A 16,137-nucleotide genomic window follows, 5' to 3' on the forward strand; every position below is an offset into this window, starting at 1 on the left:
AGGACCCACCAGCTGCCCCGCCACGCCTCTCTGCATGCAGGACCCACCAGCTGCCCCGCCATGCCTCTTTGCTGGGCCTTGGGCTGGTTTCCAGTTTCTTGCTATTATGGGCACTGCTGATATGGATGGCTTTGTACAAATGACATTTTTTCCTTCTGAAGCCAGAGCTTGCCCTGTTCCTGGGATCTCTTAGGAACTATCTGGAACCAAGAGCCTTTCATGAAGAACACAACCTTCGTGGTGTGGGACTGTGGGAAGAGCTCAGGCTTGGCCCAACAGACCTGGGCTGGAATCTGGACTCCACTCTCAGCCATTTCCGTGACCGTGGCCATGGTGTCATTTCTCTGAGCCGCAACTTCCTGACCCCTGTAAGGCGGAGGCCACCACCACCTCTCTCCCAGGGCTACCAAGAAGGACTAAATGAGATGAGTGCAAAGCACCTGGCACAGCCTGTCCATGGGAGCAAAGTCAGGCTTGCGTTCTCTTCTCTGTAAGGCTGGCTCGCAGCCTGGTCTCTGACGGGTGTAGACAGAGATTTTGCTCATTTTCTTCTAAAGATTCCTTGAAAAGCCTGTCAGTAGCTTTGTGGGAATGGTGACTGGTCTGTTGACAGCGTCCACCTGGGCTCCACACAGCCGTGCAGGCGTTTCAGGGACCCTCTGCACCCAGCAGCCAGCAGGGTCCTTTCATGTCTACCCCTGTCCCCAAGATGGCTGAGAACCCAGCAATAACTTCCTGTTGCTCCCAGAATACAGGCTCACAAGCAATGTGCAATTGTGTTGTCTGATAGTCCATTTGGTCACATGCCACTGTCTCCACTCCACAACACGGTGCTCTGAGGACAGGGACTTGGTCTGTTCTGGTCCCCATCTGGCACAGTGGAGGGGCCCAGACAAGGTCTGTTGATGTGTGGCCGGATGGCTCTGAGCTGGCCCTGCTGTGCCTGCCTCCTGCCCGCTGTGCAGAGGTCCCCTCTCTCTCCCCTCTCCCTCTCCCTCGGGCCCTCTTACCGTCTCTCAGCTCTGCGGCACACCGCCCGGCAGAAATGCAGCGCCGAGCTGATCTTGCCTCCTGACTGAAAGGAGAAAGGGGTGTTGCCTGAGCAGGGTGGGGAAGGTGTGCCCACTGCAGACGGGAGCTCCTCTGAAGTCCAGCCCTGCCCCCAAACTGGGCAGTGTTCTGCCTCCAGGAGCCCTGCCAGGGCACACCCACCGGGCACCCTGCTCCAAAGTAGGCAGGGCTGGGAGGGACCAGTGAGAACCTGGGGGGCACTGGGGGAACTGGAGGACACTGTCTGTCACTGTGAAAAGAGGGACTTATTCAGAGCCCACATATGTCTGTCACTGCCCCTGCCTGCAGCCGCCCCCCCAGTTGAGCCTGCCCGGTACCTACCGGCAGGATGAAGGCCGTGAGTGGTGGGAGCTGGCTGGTGTACTTGTCGATCCACTGCTCCAGCTCCAGGATGGGCCCCGCCTCAAACGTGGTGTACTCTGAGGAGCCAAGGAGCAGAGGGAACTGCCATGAGGCCATCACCCACCAGACCATGGCGGGAACCGCCCCCACCACCTTCCGCCTGGTGTCCCACAGGCTGCTTCTGCTGGCTCAGAAGGTACCTCCCTCCCAGGGCCTAGAAGCAAGGCTGACTGGGCCCCTGGGGGGCCTGGGCTCCCAGGTCGTAACCCCTAGGAGAGTCCCCTGACCCTAGGGCCCTCTGAACACCCACAGGAGTTTGAGAATTACTTAAGTGAGCCTCCCGGGCCGAGGAGCGGGGTGTCGCCAGGGCAGAGCCGACGTCCTGCAACAAACACTGGATCTGGGGAGCGACAGAAGGTGACAATCAGGTTCTATTCGGGATGGGTTGGACAGAGAGGGCACTGTTTCATGTGCAGAGGCACCACCTAACACGCTGGCAAAGCCCGTGACACCTAGCTCGGGAAGGGCTGTGATACGATTTGGCTGTGTCCCCACCCAAATCTCTTGTTAAACTGTGATCCCAGTGTTGGAGGTGGGGCCTGTGGGAGGTGACTGGATCAGTGGGGTGCTTTTGAATGGTTTAGCACCATCCCGCTACTGCCGTCCTGTGACAGAGTTCTCATGAGACGTGGTTGATTGAAAGCGTATAGCACCTCCCCCTTCACTCTGTCTCCTGTCAGCCACGTGAGGATGTGCCTGCTTGCCCTTTGCCTTCTGCCATGACTGTAGGTTTCCTGAGGCCTCCCCAGAAGCAGAAGCCCATATAGCCCGCAGAATTGTGTGCAGATTAAACTTTTCTTTATAAATTACCCAGTCTCAGGTAGTTCTTTATAGCAGTGCAAGAATGGACTAATACAGGCTGTCAGACCTTGAATTGGCTGACATTTGAAGGCAAAGTCTGAAACTTCAGCACATCTTCGTTGGACAACCAGCCCTGCTGAGGGGAACTGGTGTGGCTCTTTTGCAGTCTGAGGGAGGCCTGTGGTCAGAGGATGTGGACCCTGGCTGGGCACAAAGTCAGAGGTGGTACTCGCGGGTTTCACATACACAGGAGCTGTTGGACCATTGTCCTGCAGGGGCCTGGTGTCCTTGCGGCAGACAACAATAGACCACTTCTGTTCCAAGCAAACCCATCCCCACCAGGATGGAGCACAGGCCTCACCCAGCCAGGCATCCTGCTCCCGGAACCCCCGCATGCCCCGCTGACTACGTTCTCTAAGCTCTGGAGTGTCTAGAGCTTAGATACCACTATCATATTTGACGTCTTGGCCCAACTATTACAGGTTAGAAAACCAAAGCTGTCAAATGCTGAGAAAGGAAGAAAACCTCACAGGGCCTAGATGCACAGGAGACGTGGGCAGAGCCGAGATGGTTCCTCTTGACAGTCCCTGGGCATGTGACTCAAGTTGTCTGCTTAACCCAGCTGCTGCCCCCACGGGAGCCTTTTCCTCCCTCAGTAGTAGGTGGGGCTGCCAAGGCTGGGGCTGCAGGAGGATGCTGGGCTCCAGGAGGGTAAAGGTCTGTACCTCTGACCTCTCCTAGGATGGCCACTGTGACAGCATTCAGGAAGCAGGCCACACTGTGTGACAGCAGAGGCTGCCCATCCAGCACTGGGTGGGAACCTTCCCAGGACTGCTGACCAGCTGACCTTGGGCAAGCTGCTTCCCTGCTTGGGGTCTCTGCGCCTTCACAGTCAAAGCAGGAGTGATGATAATACCCACTTGGTTGGCCAAAAGCAGCGTGTACCCCAGGGCCTGGGGAGAATTGGCAACAGTTTGGGGATCAGATTCCAGCTCCACTGACGCCTGGCTGTGGGGGCTGGGCAAGTCAGCCTCTCTGAGGCTCAGTTTGGCTCCCTAGAAACTGTGGACATTGACTTCCACCTCATAGGCATGTGTGAGGGTGAAATGGGTGACATGAGGAGAGCAGCAGCATGCTGCCTGGCCTCATCCACAGGCCCTGCAAGTGCTACCGGGCCAGGTGGGCCCCCAGGTGACCCAGACACAGTCCCCGCCCTCACCTTGCCTAGGCTGGGTGGGAGGCAGATGGGTTAACAGGTTAACACCCCTTGTGATGCCTGTGGTTAGAGGATGTGGAAACCCAAGGGCACTCCGAACCCAGCTGGAGGTGATGGGGCAGCTGAGACCCAAAGCATGCAGCAGCATGCATGGTCCCTCCCTCCACCACATAGAATGTTCTGGCCGCTGAGGCTTCCCATCCTCCTGCAGCCCCAGCCTTGGCAGCCCCACCTACTCCTCTCCATCTGCTCCCAGGGACCTGAGAGGGCTCCAACCTGGGCTTCAGAACTGAAGTGGGAAGGGCTGACTCTGCAGGGAGGTTTCTGAGGACCCGGCTCCCTGTGAGATAGAAACTGCAGCACCCCACGTGTTCAGGGGTGGCGACCAAGTCTCTGCGCTTTAAGTTCTGTGTGGGTCACAGGCCCCCTCCTTCTCAGAGAACAGAACAGTGACACCATGAAGCAGGAGTCCCACCGGCTGAGGGCTGACTGCAGCTGGGCCTCCCTGGGTTCCATCTGCGTTGGGCGCTTCACACCGGCTTCCTCAGCCTCCGTGCTACTGCCATTCATGGCCGGGGCATTCGTTGTTGACAGGGGCTGTCCCGTACATTGCAGGATATTTAGATGCCAGCAACACCCCAACCCCCAGATGTGGCAACCAAAAATGTCTCCAGACACTGCAGACGGGGCCCAGAATGGCAGAATCACCCTGGGTTGAGAATCGCTGCATTTTAAATTCCCTCACTTAGCACCATCCCCACCACGTGCCTGTGAAGGAAGATTATATGTCTCCAATTGTTTGTTTGTTTTGGAGACAGAGTCTTTTTTTTTTTTTAGACAGGATCCCACTCTGTTGCCCAGGCTAGAGTGCAGTGGTGTGATCATAGCTTGTGGCAGCCTCAACCTGTTGAGACTCAAGCGATTCTCCCACCTCAGCCTCCGAAGTAGCTGGGACTACAGGTGTGTACCACCATAGCTGGCAAATTTTTTGAATTTTCTTTGTAGAAACAGGGTCTCCCTATGTTGCCCAGGTTGGTCTTGAACTCCTGGCTTGATGTGATCTTCCCACCTTGGCCTCCCAAAGTGCTGGGATTACAGGCCTGAACCATGCTCGGCCTGTGCAGTGGCATGATCACAGCTCACTGCAGCCTTGACCTCCTGGGCTCAAGAGATCTTCCTACTTCAGCATCCCGAGCAGCTGAGGCTATAGACACTCACCACCATGCCTGGCTAATTTTTAAATCTTATGTAGAGTCGGGGTCTCACTACATTACCCAGGCTCCTGGCCTCAAGTGACCTTCCTGCCTCAGCCTCCCAAGTGGCTGAGATTGCAGGTATGAGCCACCATACCCAGCCTGTCCCCATTTTACAGATGAAGAAACGGAGCTCACGGAGGGAGAGTGATTAGCCCCGCTGAGTCCAGTGGGGGCCACCAGGGATCAGATCCCCAGCTCGGGGTGAGACGGTGTTACTCACTTTCCGAAGCTCTTCAGCAAATGTGTGGCCCTTTTCTGTGACTAATTCCAGAGCAAACCTATGAAGAAAAAGGAAAAAGAATTTGCCTCTAATGTAATGTCCCTAGGCCCTGTCTGGCCGTAAACAACAGATTCTCAGGTGGTAGGCCATTTAGTTAATTTCACTGTAATAGCCACATTATTTTTCTTGCTGATAATAAGAACATTACAGCCTTCCATTTGGGGGTGTGGTATTTGTTTCTTGAAATGCCTTTTCTGACACTCATTATTTCCAGCCAACAATTTCTTTTTGAACAGCTACTCTGGCCAGGCCCAAGAGAGTCAGTGGTGAACAGAAGCTGACCCAGGCTCTATCCAGCAAGCTGGTGACAGGGTGAGCAGTGACAGCCTCAAATGCTGGATCCTGAGATCTGACCCGTGGCCCTGTGGTTGGTTGTAGGTGTGTAGGAGCTGGACAGACCCAGCTGCAAATTCTACACTGCTGCTGACTGTCTCTGAGGCTTCAGGCAAAGTTTGCACCTTCACGTTGAGGAGTGTGATATTCAGGAGTGTGATATCTAATCAGATTAGATATCACACTCCTGAATGTGAAAGTGCAAACTGAGGTCAGTGCTCTGAAGGAAAGAAGAAGCCAAGCCTAATCTGACCTTGGCTAGAGAGGCAAGGACGGCTTCCTGGAGGAGGTGATGCTGGAGGGGAGACTTTGAAGGCTGGGGAGGACTTCCCTCATACAGAAGGGAAAGCAAACTGCTCCTGACACAGGTCAGGACCCTTGTTCTGCCTCCCTTAGAACCCTGCACTTCCCGCCTGCATGGGTCAGTGCCCCGGCAGGAGACAGCTGCATGCTGCAAAAATTCCTGGAGGAGGGCTTTGGGAAGGGACAATTCACGGAAGTGTGGGCGGAGTTACAGGAATTGGCGATAGACGGCAAACACAGGAGCCTGAAGCACAGGGGACAGGGAAGGTGCTACTCACCCTGGAGGGAGCTGGATTCTGGAGTCACTCAGCAGGGAGGGAGTTAGGTAGGGAGCCCAGCTGCCACCAGAGCCATGCACCACTGGGGACAGGGTCACACACACTCCTGAGCTCTCTCCACTCACTCTCCCATCACCCGCTGGTGCCTCCCATTGGCTGGACCCACCCAAATGCCACAAGACCAAGGAATCGAGATGGCATAGCCACCAGGTGATAAGGTGGTGTAATAAGGTAATATGCAGCCTCCTACACATAAAGAGAAGGTGAAGAGAAGGGATTTGAAAGGGCCATTGGAGAATAACCAGCCCATCTTCCTGGCACATCTTACAATTAGAAGTAAACACACTAGTGTGATCCTGCCTGGTGTGTTTTGATCCTTCCTCTGGACCAAAGGAAGGGCTGTGCAGGCTGGGATGCAGTCTGTCTCCATCACAGCAGATACCCCATGCCTGGCTCACAGGAGGTGTGCAGAAGTATCTGCTTGCCAAGGGACGCTCTGTGACCAGCCCAGCGGCAGGACCCCTCAGTGCTTGCCCCATGCCCGCTCCCACCCTCCTAGCTGCCCAGTGAGTGCTGCCTGCTGCCTGCTCCCTGCACTCTGCAGCTCAGGAAGGCAGGGCTGAGGTTCTCTGTTGAACAGTACCTAATACTGCAGATGCTTGGTCAATATCTGACAAAGGAAGAATCCACAGCTGAGGTTTCCCTGACCTCCTGCTCCTTCTCAACTGAGAGACCAGGGCTTGTGATTTAGAGCTCATCAGAATGGCTGATGGGAAAACTGGCCTTTTCTCCCTTTGCCCACTTGGTCTTGTGTCTGTCCCCTTCCGGACCCTTCCCCCACACACCAAGGGGTTTGTTTGCCTTCTCTACCCGGCTAGCAGACTATCTATACCTCCCATTATCTGTCCTGAAAATCTCACCTCGTCAGGCCCGCCATGGAGACACAGTAGCCAGGAACAGGTAAGTGTTAAGAATGATAGCTAACATTATTATTACTTGTGCTAGATGCTGTCCTCAGGGTGGAACATGGAATCATCTCATTTAAGCCCCGCAGGAACACAGTGTGATGGGAATTATCATGATAATCACTTGGTAGAACAGTAAACTGAGGCTCACAGAGGCCATGTGATTTGCCTGACGTCCCAGAGATAGTCAGCAGTGATGCTGAACTTGCAGTGGGGTCTGTCTGGTTCTCACGCACATATAACCCACCAGGCCTTGGGGTCAAACCTCAGGATCCAGCACTTGAGACTGTTGCTGCTTCCCCTGTCACCAGCTTGCAGGGTGTGCTGGGCAGACTGTGCTCCTGTTTGCAAATATTTGCCACTCTTCCCACCCTGCTGATGTCAGGTATATGCACGTGACAGGCTCTGGCCACTGAAATGTGAATACATGGAAGGCATCACTCTCGTGGAAGGTTTTTTCTTCTGGAGACAGAGTCATACTCTGTCACCCAGACTAGAGTACAGTGGCACAATCATAGCTCACTGCAGCCTCAACTCCCCAGACTCAATTGATCCTCCTGCCTCAGCCTTGTGAGTAGCTGGGACTACAGCTGTGCACCACCACACCTGGCTAATTTTTTTATTTTTCTTTTTAGTAGAGACAAGGTCTTGCTATGTTGCCCAGGCTGGTCTCAAACTCCTGAGCTCAAGTGATCCTCCCACTTCAGCCTCCCAAAGCGCTGGGATTAGACATGTGAGCCACTGTACTGAGTCTTTTTTTTTTTTTTTCAACTTTTATTTACCAACAAAGTTCAGTTTCCATAAAGACTGTCAAAAACTGCCAATGTTGACTGTATGTCAAGTCATCATGGTCGGGTGGTGAGAAAAGTTTTCAATCAGCAATGATCACACCTTGGGTAAACCTCGTTGGCAACAATACTGCCACCGCACAATCCCCTGGCCACAAGGAGCCACTGTGAGCTTCACTATGACCTGTTTTCCCTCTGCCATGATGACAGATAATTATCCCAGACAGCGGCTGCCCTGGCAGAGTGAAGGCCACATGCAGCCAAAGCACCTCCCCCTTGTGACAGGCGTGAAGTAGGAGCAGCAAGTCCACCACTGGTGTCACAAGCCAGGAGATCTGAGGGCTGTTTGTGTCCATAGCACAACCTGGCCCATCCTGACCAATTCCTTGAGTCCACCTTCTAAACGCTGGCTTATTTAAAAACCAACAATCACAAAAGAGATCACATTGGATGTCCTGTGCATTGTACTAACTCATCTCTTTCACTCAGTATACTAACTTCAGTGGCACACACAGGCTCACCTGAAAAGCAGGGTATGAGAGGGAGGCAGCTTCACATGGCATGGGACACAGGCCGGCGCAGGCACAGGCAGGGCCAGGAGGGAAAGGGGTCTGCAGACCCGCAGCCTTGTGGAGCTGACCAGCCTGTGCTTCAGGGCTGGGGGAAGTTCAGTAAGGACTGACAACCTCCGAGGCCGCTGCCCAGCACATGTGACAGCTTCACATTCATTACGTTTATTCGTACTCAGTTCAAACTCAACCTCAAGGCCAATCCTGTCCTCCTTACCCAATAGCTGAGCTTAATTCATCTGTAGTTCCCACGGCTTCAAACACCTCGTCATCTTTGGGTCTCCTTTCTCCCGTGAAGGTGCTAGAAAACCCTGTGGAAAAAAAGTGTTTAGCCACCCAAATTAAGATCCTGTTTTCCTGATATGCCAGGGGGTTTTTTGTTTTCTTTTGTTTTTAACTTTCAAAGCTTTTAAAGAACATTTTCAGTCTTTTTTTGAATGGTCACTCTGTTGTCCAGGCTGGAGTACAGTGGCATGATCATGGCCCACTGCAACCTCTGCTTCCCAGGTTCAAGTGATTCTTGTGCCTCAGTCTCCCAAGTAGTTGGGATTACAAGTGTGTACCACCATGCCCTGCTAACTTTTTATATTTTTAGTAGGGATGGGTTTTTGCCATGTTGGCTAGGCTGGTCCTGAACTCCTGGCCTCAAGTGATTCACCCACCTCAGCCTCCCAAAGTGCTGAGATTACAGGTATGAGCCACCGCACCAGCCCTTAAAGAATTTTCAAGTTGAAGTATAGAATATACACAGAAAAGTGCTCAAATTCTAAGTATGTGAGTTGGTGAAGTGCTACTAACTGAATATACCTCCGTGGTCAACACCTAGCTTAATAAACAGAACATGACCAACACCCTGAAATCTCCCATGCACCCCTTTCAGTTGCCACTCCCCAAGGGTTAACCACTATCCTCACTTCTTTCCCGACATGCTTTTATTTTAAACTTAAAAATCACACTATGGGAGGCTGAGGCAGAAGAACTGCTTGAACCCGGGAGGTGGAGGTTGCAGTGAACAGATATCGTGCCACTGCACTCCAGCCCGGGTGACAGAGCAAGACTCCATCTCAAAAAAAAAAAAATCACCATCCTGATAAAGAAATAAAACATATGTGTTATATATTTTATATCATATGTACATTACTATTATATGTCACATGAAGTCAAAGTCCTCTGTACCTCTGCCTAGCTCACAATCCCTGCCTTTCTCCCACAACCTCTCAGAAAGTAAAAGCTGCCCCTGACAGGTGGGAGCTGGCTTTTGCTATCAAGCAGGCTTTGGGGTTGCCAGGTGCTGGCCTGGCACTCACAGGTAGACTGTGGTGTTCTGCTGAACACAAACCATTTCACAGGACACTGTCAGACGGGCCGCCCTATGAGTGTCATGGTTCAAAACCAAAACAAGGCCACTCTGGAATAACGTCTGAGCATAGATGACTGTCCAAACTCCGAAAGATGACCAAACCTCCCTCTTCCCTGGCCAATGTGAGTGACTGCTGCATCTTTATCCATTACAGCTTTAGCACCTCTTTGTCCCTTCTGGCTTCTAGAAAAAAATTAAGATACCAATTACAGACCAGGTACAGTGGCTCACACCTGTAATTCCAGGACTTTAGGAGGCCATGGCAGGCAGATCACTTGAGGCCAGGAGTTCAAGACCAGCTTGGCCAACATGGTGAAACCTCATCTCTACCAAAAATAGAAAACATTAGCCAGGCATGGTGGCGCACACCTGTAGTCCCAGCTGTTTGGGAGGCTGAGGCACAAGAAACATTTGAACCTGGGAGGCGGAGGTTGCAGTGAGCCAAGATTGTGCCACTGCCCTCCAGCCTGGGCAACAGAGTGAGACCCTGTCTTAAAAAACAAACAAAAAAAGATACCCAATTACAGAAATAGCCCTGCTTCCTAACAGGATTCGATCCAGAGCAAAGCCCCACTTCCTGGAATCCTCCCTGAAAGCACCCAACACAAACCCAACCCTATAATAAGTCCTTTCCAGCATCCTCTTTCTTCTTTTTAATTGTGGTAATAGATGATACATAACAGAAATTTTACATTTTGACTCTTTTTAATTTTACCATTCAGTGACATTGGGTATGTCCTGTGCATGCTTTTATACGTTTACTATACAAGCATATATCCAAAAAACAATATGAACTAGTGATCTGCATGTTTTTATACTTCAAAAAATGGTATACTGGCTGAGTGCGGTAGCTCATGCCTCCTGTAATCCCAGCACATTGGGGGGCTGAGGTGGGAGGATAGCTTGAGCCCAGCAGTTCGAGACCAGCCTGGGCAACATAGCAAGACCTTATCTCTACAAAAAAATTAAAAAGTATTAGCCAGGCATGGTGATGTATGCCTGTTGCCCCAGAAACTCAGAAGGCTGAGGTGCGAGGATTGTTTGAGTCTGAAAGTTGGAGGCTGTAGTGAGCCGTGACTGTGTCACTGCACTCCAGCCTGGGTGACAGAGTGAAACTCTGTCTCAAAAAAAGAAAAACTATCATACTAACACATTCTTCTGCATCTTTTTTCTATAGAACCTCATGTTCTAGCATTTAAAAAATGATTAAAGTAATATACACTCATTATAGGGCCGGGCGAGGTGGCTCACACCTGTAATCCCAGCACTTTGAGAGGCTGAGGTGGGCGGATCACAAGGTCAGGAGATCGAGACCATCCTGGCTAACACGGTAAAACCCCCATCTCTACCAAAAATACAAAAAATTACTCGGGCACGGTGGCGGGTGCCTGCGGTCCCAGCTACTTGGGGTGCTGACGCAGAATTGCTTGAATGTGGAAGGTGGAGGTTACAGTGAGCCAAGAGACTGTGCCACCGCACTCCAGCCCGATGACAGGGTGAAACTCCGTCTCAAAAAAAAAGAGAGTAATATATACTCATTATAAAAAATAATACAATAGAATAAAAGTATGTAGATAGCGAAAGTCCTTCTGTTCGTTCCCCTCTCACAACTTAATGTCCCCGCCAGGAACAGTCCCAGGTGTAACCCTTCAGAGACTATTCGACACATATCTGAACACACATATATGCACATGCTTATCCAGATAGATTCAGGCTTTTGTCATTTAATATATCTTGGGTGTTTTTCATTTCACATTACATTTTCGTAATGTATATTAAGTTGAAATCTGTCATATATTACACTTTTTTTTTTTTTTGAGACACAGTCTTGTTCTGTCACCCATGCTGGAGTGCAGTGTCACAATCTTGGCTCACTGTAACTTCTGCCTCCCGAGTTCAAGCAATTCTCCTGCCTCAGCCTCCCAAGTAGCTGGGACTACAGGCATGCGCCACCATGTCCACCTAATTTTTGTATTTTTAGTAGACATGGGGTTTCACCACATTGGCCAGGCTGGTCTCAAACTCCTGGCCTCAGGTGATCTGCCCACTGGGCCTCCCACAGTGCCAGGATTACAAGCATGAGTCACCTCGCCTGGCCACATATTATACTTTTCAGTGGCTGCAAATAATTTGGAAGAACTTTAAAATGGGGTATGCCATGTGTATTTCTTTGCATTTTTCACCTGTCCCCACCCTACCTTTGTCTCCTGTTTTGGTGTAAATCTTGGGGATCCTGGGTGTCCTCGAGGAAGGCTGGGGCCTACAGAGAAATAGATATCAATAGGTGGTAAGTGGGGATGGCTTACACAGAGGGTCAGCTCCTCAGTGGGTCCCAGCTCGCTGCTTGTAACCTCAGAGGCACCACTTACCCCTTGCTGCTTAGATGGTAATCTCTTGTTGATTTCTTTCCCCTAGATCCCTTCTAATAGCAAACATTTTGTGGGCAAGACACAGAGCTGGGTGACAGAGCATGTAGAGTAGTGATGTAATGTCTTGATCAACGTAAATGATCAATAAATATTTGCTGAAGGAATTCATTGATCATTTGCCACTGTTCCTGCACTGTGCCAAGTAGTTTACAGGCATTATCTTCTGGAATTATCCCTGGAATCTTTCCACAACCCCAAAGGTAACCACCACCTATTATCTTCACTTTACTGAGAAGGAAACTGTATCTTAGATGAGACTCACCTTCCTAGGTCACCCAGGAAGAGGCAGGAGTGGGATGCCAAAGGCTGTCCTAGGCTGGAACACAAACTTTAACTTCTATCCTACTGAAATTCTCTCTCTCTTTCTTTCTTTTCCCTCTCTCTCTCTCTCTGTCTCTCTTTTTTTCTTCTTATGACTGAGATCAGGTCGTACTCTGTCACCCAGGCTGGAGTGCAGTGGCACAATCTAGGTTCACTACAACCTCTGCCTCCCAGGCTCAAGCAATCCTCCCACCTCAACCTCCCCAGTAGCTGTGACCACATGTGTGTACCACCATGCCCAGCTAATTTTTTTTTTTTCTTTTTTGGTAGAGACAGGTTTCGTCATGTTCCCCAGGCTGGTCTTGAACTCCTGAGCTCAAGCAATATGCCTGCCTCAATCTCCCGAAGTGCTGTGACTACAGGCATGAGCCACCATTGTCTGGCCTATGATTATTTTGTTAACAGACAGGGTCTTGGTCTCTTGCCTAAGCTGAAATGCAGTGCAGTAGTATGATCATAGCTCACTGCAGCCTTGAACTCCTGGGCTCAAGTGATCCTCCTGCCTCAGCCTCCCAAGTAGCTAGGACTCTTAACTCTACCCTACCCAAATTCTTATCTTATACTCCATCAACTCAGGGCCTCCTGCAGGGAAAGAAACCTGGGCCACTTCCATACTATGAGGCTACGAGTGTACTCAGAGATGACCTGGCAAAACAGAGCTCAAAAAGTGGCACTTTCAAATAACAAAAATAACAATGTAAACGACTCAAGGACATTGCTCAATATTAAAATGTGACATTATAAGGCCATTCGAAGGTTAAGTTCCTGGAACTGTGGACTAAATTAATCCATTATTAATCCACGGTACTCTAGAGGTTCTGAGATCTGGGTTGGGGTGCAAGTTTCAAGGTATATGAGGAAAGCCATCTTTAGAAGGGGCTGGTGTATCTGGGACCTAGGGGATAAACTGCTTTGGAGATTGGTCACAATCTGAGTCGAGAGCCCTCCTGGCCCACATGGGATCTTCTCTGCCCTTTCGGATGATATTGGGGCTTCATTGGGACTTAGGCAAAGATTTTCTGCTCTCTGGCATCCACGTGGCCCATGTTGCCATGGTGACGTCACGACAGCGTGGAGACGTCACCTGACGGTTGCCGTTGTGACCTCACGGCGGTGTGACGTACCCATGGCGACGACACCTCGATTCACGGCAAGTGTTTGAGTTACCCTTCCCGCCAGCCACTCACCTGTCCCCGTCTTCCACGCCCTGAGGGCCGCGGCTCTGGAAACGGGGATGCAGAAGCCTGGCGGCGCCGAGGCACCTACGCAGGCCAAGACGGCTCCCCAGGCCCCACACAACCATGATCCAGGCTGCCTGACAGACCTGACCCCGCCACCTTCCCGTCCAGGCCCCGGGGTGACTCCACCCACAGCCGGCCGCGCCACCGCTCAGCTGTCAATTTTCATTGGTTCGCCGTTCTCGCCCCAGGGCGGGACACTGCCAGGGACTTGATTCCCATTGGTTTAACAGCAGGAGAGGGGCGGGAAAACCTGTGTTGCTGGACTGCAACACTTATTGACCAATGTTCAAACCTATTAGTAAAGGAACTCCGGGCTCGCGCGCTCTGATTGGCTGGACTGAAGGACAAGACCTCCTCCCCTTGGGGCACTGCCGCTCTGAGCTGCAGGTGTTGGGGTGCTGCTCCGGCTACGGCGCGGTGGGACGGCGGCCGGGGTGGCGGCGGCAGCAGGTGAGAGCTGGGGTCGCGAGGCCGGGTGGCGCGAGGTCCTAGACCCGGGTCGACTGTGAGCCAGGCGCCCAGCTTCTGTGGCTCAGTTTCCCCAGCTCTGAGTCTGTCCCGAGGGTCGGGGATCTCAATCTGACAGTCATGATTCTGAGCTTGGGGCAAGCAAGCAAGGGGATTCTCCGCTCTGTGCCTCAGTTTTTCTCTTTAAGAAATGGGGATCTTGATAGTACTTAGCTCATAGTGCACTTGGATCTTAGGGTAAAATAATTTACGTAAAGCCTTAATCGGAGGATAATTTTGCCTTATTTATAAATGTGTAAATTGCACACACCTGTAGACCCTGCAAGCCCCTTTCTAGGACTTTGTCCTGCAGAAATACTTAAGTGTGCAAAACGAGGCTTGCCGGGAGTTTTCTGCAGCCTTGTTTATAATTGTGACACATTGGAAACAACCTAAATGTCCAGCAAAGAATTCATTCTGGTCCATGATTTCATGTAAATTTCTACGTTTAATGGTAGTAGTTGTAAAAGCTGAAATGAATAACAAAGCCAGTAATAAGCAGCTCTCAGTAACTGAATGATTAGTAGGTGCCAGACACTGTTAAGCGTTTACCTTGCACTAATTTAACCTTCCTAACAATCACTGAGGTAGGTATGGTTATTTTCTCTCCATATAACGTGTGGGAAAGCCGAGATTCATAGCCATTTAAGTGAGTTACCTAAGATGACATCACTGGGGAGTGGAAGAGCTGAGATTTGAACCCCGATCTATTGGATGGGTCCAGTTGACTGCTGCATTGCCTTTCTGGCACATAGCAGGTGCTGGACCGTAAGTACCTTTTTTGTTATTATGATGGACTTGAACTAGGTTTTCTCTAAGATCTCTTCCAGCTGGTTCTGACATCTGGAGATCTTTGCTATTCTCAATGGCTTTCCCTTTTAGGATTCCCAGGAGCCATGTTGTCAGAAGTCCTACTGGTGTCTGCTCCGGGGAAAGTCATCCTTCATGGAGAACATGCCGTGGTACATGGCAAGGTAAAAAGCCGTTAGAGCAAGGCCAGGTGCGGCGGCTCATGCCTGTAATCCCAGTACTTTGGGAGGCCAAGGCGAGCGGATCGCAAGATCAAGAGATCGAGACCCTCCTGGTCAACGTGGTGAAACCCCGTCTCTACTAAAAATACACAAATTAGCCAGGTGTGGTGGTGGGCTCCTATAGTCCCAGCTACTCAGGAGGCTGAGGCAGGATAATTGCTTGAACCCGGGAGGTGGAGGTTGCAGTGAGCCGAGATCACACCACTGTACTACAGGCCTGGTGACAGAGGGAGACCCCTATCCCTCGTCTCAAAAAAAAATAAAAAGCTGTTAGAGCCTTTAAGGATTGGGTACCCCTTTTCCCTGATGCTAATTTTGCAAGAAGGTAAAAGGACACTCTGAGGTACAGGTTGGGAGCAGATCAGAGGGATCAGTTTCTCCCCAGCCAGACAAGAAAAACGTATCTTCTGCCCACTGAAAGGATTCTCTGGCCTCGCTTAGTATGATAGCAAAAGGATGATATATAAAGCCCTGTGAATGGAATGAGAGAACCTAGGAGTGAGCTTTGATGCAGAAGGAAAGAGGTTTGAGAGCTAAGCTCTGAGGCACTAAGACATTTAGAAGTTGGAAGGATCTAGCAAAAGACTAAAAACATACATGAGCTCATTTTACCCTTACAACTATCCCCTGAAGCATACCCTTTTATTGTCCTGTTTTACGAGTATGCAAACTGAGGCTTAGGAGAGAAGTGGTAACTTTTTTTTTTTTCCTAACCAGTGTCAGGTGATACTAGAGAAGTGGTAACTTGATCCAAGTCCTACACATCCTTGGTAGAGCTTGGTGTGAACCTCTGTCTGAACCCACCCCTACTGCACTCTGCTATTCTTTTTATTTTTCCCTAAGACAGTCTTGCTCTGTCTCTCAGTCTGGAGTGCAATCTTGCAGTGGCTCACTGCAGCCTCCAACCTCAGCTGCCGAGTAACTGGGACCACAGGTGTGTACCACCTCGCTCCACTAATTTTATTTTTTCTTTTCTTTTCTTTCTT

General features: G+C 50.8%; 2 protein-coding genes and 1 non-coding gene across 5 annotated transcripts in view; 1 reads left to right on the forward strand and 2 right to left on the reverse strand.

The window, feature by feature from the left end:
- MMAB (metabolism of cobalamin associated B) overlaps positions 1-13,776 on the reverse strand; it is a 27,852-nt gene extending 14,076 nt beyond the window's left edge. Inside the window, exons 1-7 of one of the 3 annotated variants that reach the window (XM_017541652.2) lie at positions 13,560-13,773; positions 11,821-11,882; positions 8,480-8,573; positions 4,967-5,024; positions 1,741-1,813; positions 1,393-1,490; positions 1,011-1,075 (exon numbers count right to left, since the gene is read on the reverse strand). In XM_017541652.2, the coding sequence (XP_017397141.1) occupies positions 1,011-1,075; positions 1,393-1,490; positions 1,741-1,813; positions 4,967-5,024; positions 8,480-8,573; positions 11,821-11,882; positions 13,560-13,675 (566 nt within the window). In that variant the 5' untranslated portion in view covers positions 13,676-13,773. Of the gene's footprint in view, positions 1-1,010; positions 1,076-1,392; positions 1,491-1,740; positions 1,814-4,966; positions 5,025-8,479; positions 8,574-11,820; positions 11,883-13,559 lie in introns of all 3 variants that reach the window. The other 2 variants (XM_017541647.2, XM_037743225.1) reach the window with 2 other exon arrangements.
- Positions 7,702-7,841, reverse strand: LOC119473467. Its single transcript, XR_005202687.1, has one exon. It is a non-coding gene; the product is annotated as a U4 spliceosomal RNA (small nuclear RNA).
- A 133-nt stretch (positions 13,777-13,909) lies between the features above and the next one.
- Positions 13,910-16,137, forward strand: part of MVK (mevalonate kinase) — a 23,712-nt gene continuing 21,484 nt past the window's right edge. Inside the window, exons 1-2 of the mRNA XM_017541663.2 lie at positions 13,910-14,058; positions 15,001-15,104. Coding sequence (XP_017397152.2) covers positions 15,017-15,104 — 88 coding nt within the window. The 5' untranslated portion in view covers positions 13,910-14,058; positions 15,001-15,016. The remainder of the gene's footprint in view (positions 14,059-15,000; positions 15,105-16,137) is intronic.

This window comes from Cebus imitator, unplaced genomic scaffold, assembly GCF_001604975.1.
Source record: "Cebus imitator isolate Cc_AM_T3 unplaced genomic scaffold, Cebus_imitator-1.0 Scaffold8, whole genome shotgun sequence".
Lineage (NCBI taxonomy): Eukaryota > Metazoa > Chordata > Mammalia > Primates > Cebidae > Cebus > Cebus imitator.